A 4,019-nucleotide genomic window follows, 5' to 3' on the forward strand; every position below is an offset into this window, starting at 1 on the left:
TGTATTTTCTTCGTAAGTCTTGATATTTAGATAATTTCCAAGAAAAATGCATGTATAATTCAGTTTGCACATCTCAATCGGTGACTTTTTTAGGTATAAATTTTCATAATAAAAAAATCTTAATCAACCCCTTAAACAAACGGCTAAAGAGGATAATAATGAAAGAAAAAGAAAAAGAAATATCATAAAATGAATTGCAAATAACATAAGGCTTGCCGACACGTGTAAAAAGCACACAGCACACGCGGTTGGTCCATAACTAAACACCAAAAAAGCTTTCTTTCCCTGTGTATTTATTACAATCAACAATACTTCTTCTCTAAGTTTAGTTTTAAAAACTTAAAAAAGTTGGGTCCCCAAAGGGTCACAATCCAAATTACCTTTCCAAATTAAGATCAATTAGAATTTAAATAAATATCCTTAATTAAATGAAACAAAAAACTAAATAAACCAATTTGATTTACGACATTAAACAAATCAAAAATCCAGCTTGCCGGGTCTCGAGAAAAGCGTTAAAGTTCCCCCACAGTAGTAGCTTCCATGGATGGAAGTGTCAGTACATAATCTCATCACTAAACATATTTAATTAACTTAAAACACAGATAACATGAAGGTAAATTGAAAATACAATACTTTTTATTTATTCGTTAATCAAAAAAAATTATTTATTAATAATATTTCATTGGCCAAGGTGTGGATGAGAGACAAGTTGGGAACTGAATATTAAAAACATGTATATTAAAAAACAATGAAAAAGCTTAATCAGAGTGATTAACATAGAAACCCTAAACTTCTCATATTGTCCCTAATACAAAAAACAAAAGAGGGACAATAGTAAATCCACCACCTTCTTTCTTCTTCTTTTAACAGCCAAAAATAAAAAAATAAACCCAAGAGACCAAAAGGCTGTGCTAATCAAAGTAAAGACATCTTATTAATCATCTAAGCCTAACCCAAAAGAACAAAATGGTCACCAATTTTCTCCAATATGATTCTTTTCATTTCTTTTTTTTTTTTCCTTCACTTTCTTGAGACCTATTTTTCTTTCACTGTACTATACTATATAGCATACTAACATATATCCCTAAACCTTTACTTTTTCTTTCTTTCCATTCTTACCCATTATAACCTAAAATACCAACAAAAAAAAAATAGGAAATTAGTAGATATAGCCTCAACCCTAGTAAGTCCAATCTTGGGGTAGCCGGATTTCATGGTTCACGACAGGTAGCTGCTGAGGTCTCATGTTGCGTTGCCTCTGATGATGATTATTGGGAACGACATTATTGTTGCTTCGAAGCCTTAAAGACACATCTGGAAACGACAATTTTAACAAAAAACGACACTATTAGATAAGAAACAATTTAATAAAAACTCGTACATAAGGGTTTGTTTTATGTACCAGTTTCTGGGCCAAATCTTCCATTGTAGCGAGGATGAAGCTGGGGTTGGCCAACCATGTCATCCAAGTTCAAGTTCAAGGCCTGAACAACCCTAGCTGGAAGCAAAACTGTAGCACAAGCTGTACAATAAACACATACAAATATAGATTAGTGACCAAAAAAATAAGAATCTGATTAAGGGAAGTGTAATAAATACCCTGTACCAAAATAAAAATGCTTCCTCTGACCCTTCAATGATGTTAACCACTAGATTTAAGGGTCCTATCTATGTTTATATTTCAAACATAATAAATTGAGAACAGCTGTAGTACTACAATCTTGAAGAACTGAAACGACGTCGTACCAGGCTTTCTACGCGTTTCTGGTTGGGCCCCAACTTGACGAGGCAAGAAGACACCGGTGCCTACGCTTTCCCTTTTTTCAACCGGATTACCAAGAAAGACGGCTCTCATGCCAGACCCGTTTGGCTGGCTCTGACCTTGCTGTAGAGAAGGCCATGCAGATGGTGACAACCCCAGAGGTCGGTTGTTCTTAGTGACCCCCATGAACTCGTTGTTTCGAGCTCTGTTTTGTGCCATTGGCTGGGCCTGGCTCATCTGGTACCTTCCGGGGCCCTTAGCCTGAGTGGCAGTATTGGGTCCCCATATCACTGAGTTCTGCTGCTTCATCATTTGTTGGTGTTTTAGTTGCTGAAACTAAAACAGAGTGAAAAGGGTTAGTAATAGTGTTACGAAAGACTTGTGAAATGGAATAATAAGGTATGAGCTCCATTAGAGTGAGTACCTGTGAGACCTGCAATTGTTTTTGAGAAATGGGCTGGTTGAGATAGGAAACGATATCAGGGTTTGGCGTATTAGCCACTGGAGAAGGCTTCCTAGGTGGACCCAAGAGGCCCCTGCTGTGGTAAAACATGTACTCTTCTTCGTTCAACCTCATCTTAGCGACTTCACCGGCGGCGGCGTTCAGAAGATCCCAAGTCTTTGGAGGAGATGAGACTCGAGAGTGAGCTTTTGGGCTTTCACGGCTAGACCCTTGTCCACAACCACAAACATTTCCAACAGCACAAAGGGTTGATTGAGGAGAACCAGACATAGTCCGTGGCTAAACAATCGAAAATCCAAAAACCCAAATCAGAGAATATGTAAAAATACCCTAAAACAATCTAATAAAAAAAAAAGAATCATAGAACTACTTTATACCTTTCCGTTCTCAGAACCAATGTTCTTAAAACCACCTTCCAAAGTAGAACGGGCCATTTGAAGAGTCAAACCAGCCAGGTATTCTTCCTCGTCACTCTCCGTCTCGCTCGAACCAAGAACTGAATCGACCGGAGAACTTAAATCCGACGGAACCCCAAGTGAGCCAAAGCCACAAGGGAACTCGTATGGGAACAGAGACTTGGTATAAGCGTCTGCTTCAGCCCCAAACGTCAACCCATCTTTGTCGTTCTTAGTCTTGCTATTCATGCCGATTAGCACGTCGTCGTCGGTTAAAAACTCAGGGGGGAGCCAAAACTCAGCGCCGTCGAAACTCTCAGCCATCTCAATACAGAGAGAAACCCAAAAGAAAAACAGAGGAAGCGATTACTGCTTTGTTAAGCTAACCGTAAATGGGTTTTCGTGTCGATGCAAAACCCAAAACCCAAAAATGAGAGTAAAGGCAGAGAGAGCGAGAGAAAAAGAGAGAAGATGAAGAGAAAGGGTTCGTTTACTGAACCCCAAAAGAGCTTTTTAATACCCACAGACCGAATTGCTTTGCAGTATTAATTGAGAGAGAGAATGGAGGGAGCAAAAGGGGTTCTTATTTGTAAGAGTTGAAGAAAGCGACTGGCGAAAACTCGATGCAGTGGCGGAGAGGGGAGAGAGAAAGAGAGAGAGAGAGAGATGGCGCTTTTCAGGGAGCAGTGGAGAGAGAGGGACTGAGTGAGGGAGTGAGTCACGCGACGCGAGTTATATAAAGGAAGTGAAAAGACGCGCCGAGTTGGAAATGGAAGTGGGGTCCAGGGAGAGTTGTAACCAGGTAATATGGATATTTTTGTAAACAAAGATTATTTTTGGTTTTTTGAAAACCCAAAAATTTATTTTAGGGTTTTTAAGGAGGCTGGCTGAGTTGTGATCAGGTGATGTGGGAAGTAATTGGTGCTATAGATTCTTATTTTATTTGTATATATTTAGGAAGTAATATCCAATCAAAAATTATATATATAGCAGAAAAAATATAGAAGGGTCATAAAATTGTGATTTTTTTAATTATAATATATCTTTTTAATAAGAAAATGATTTGTATACATTGAACCTCTCTTTTTTTTTTTTTTTTTGAAGAAGAAGAAGTGAACCTCTCTTTTAAACAAAAAATTGTACACAATTTATTAAAGCTATGACTAGGACTTTGAGTACAAATATTGTAATAGTTGATTATGTTGGATTTTATTTTTTCACAAATTGTGTCGGTTTCTAGTTTTATAACTTTTCTAATAAATTAGTTTTTTTTTTTGAGAGAAATTTAATAAATTAGTTGAAACCATAGGGTTTAAAAAAAATAAAACTGTATGTGCGGTACTTAATAAGTTTTTATATTTATATATGATTTAGAGTGTCAAGTAACTTCAAAATTTTA

The 4,019-nt window shown here is 37.0% G+C and overlaps 1 protein-coding gene across 1 annotated transcript; it reads right to left on the reverse strand.

Annotated features, from left to right (window-relative positions):
- Positions 1–633: 633 nt before the first annotated feature.
- Positions 634–3,398, reverse strand: LOC115697295 (uncharacterized). Its single transcript, XM_030624242.2, has 5 exons — positions 2,603–3,398; positions 2,187–2,504; positions 1,747–2,098; positions 1,403–1,522; positions 634–1,314 (listed from the first exon to the last, which is right to left on the reverse strand). Exons 1-5 carry the CDS (start codon positions 2,942–2,944, stop codon positions 1,181–1,183), a joined length of 1,266 nt encoding a protein of 421 aa, XP_030480102.1. The 5' UTR covers positions 2,945–3,398; the 3' UTR covers positions 634–1,180.
- Positions 3,399–4,019: the final 621 nt, after the last annotated feature.

This window comes from Cannabis sativa, chromosome 7 (genome assembly GCF_029168945.1).
Source record: "Cannabis sativa cultivar Pink pepper isolate KNU-18-1 chromosome 7, ASM2916894v1, whole genome shotgun sequence".
Classification (NCBI taxonomy): Eukaryota; Viridiplantae; Streptophyta; class Magnoliopsida; order Rosales; family Cannabaceae; genus Cannabis; species Cannabis sativa.

Coding starts and splice junctions, on each gene's coding strand:
- LOC115697295 (XM_030624242.2), bottom strand. CDS start 2,944: ATGGCTGAGAGTTTCGACGGCGCTGAGTTTTGGCTCCCCCCTGAGTTT. Junction 2,505..2,602: donor TTGGTTCTGAGAACGGAAAG/GTATAAAGTAGT, acceptor TCGATTGTTTAG/CCACGGACTATGTCTGGTTC. Junction 2,099..2,186: donor AACAATTGCAGGTCTCACAG/GTACTCACTCTA, acceptor ACTCTGTTTTAG/TTTCAGCAACTAAAACACCA.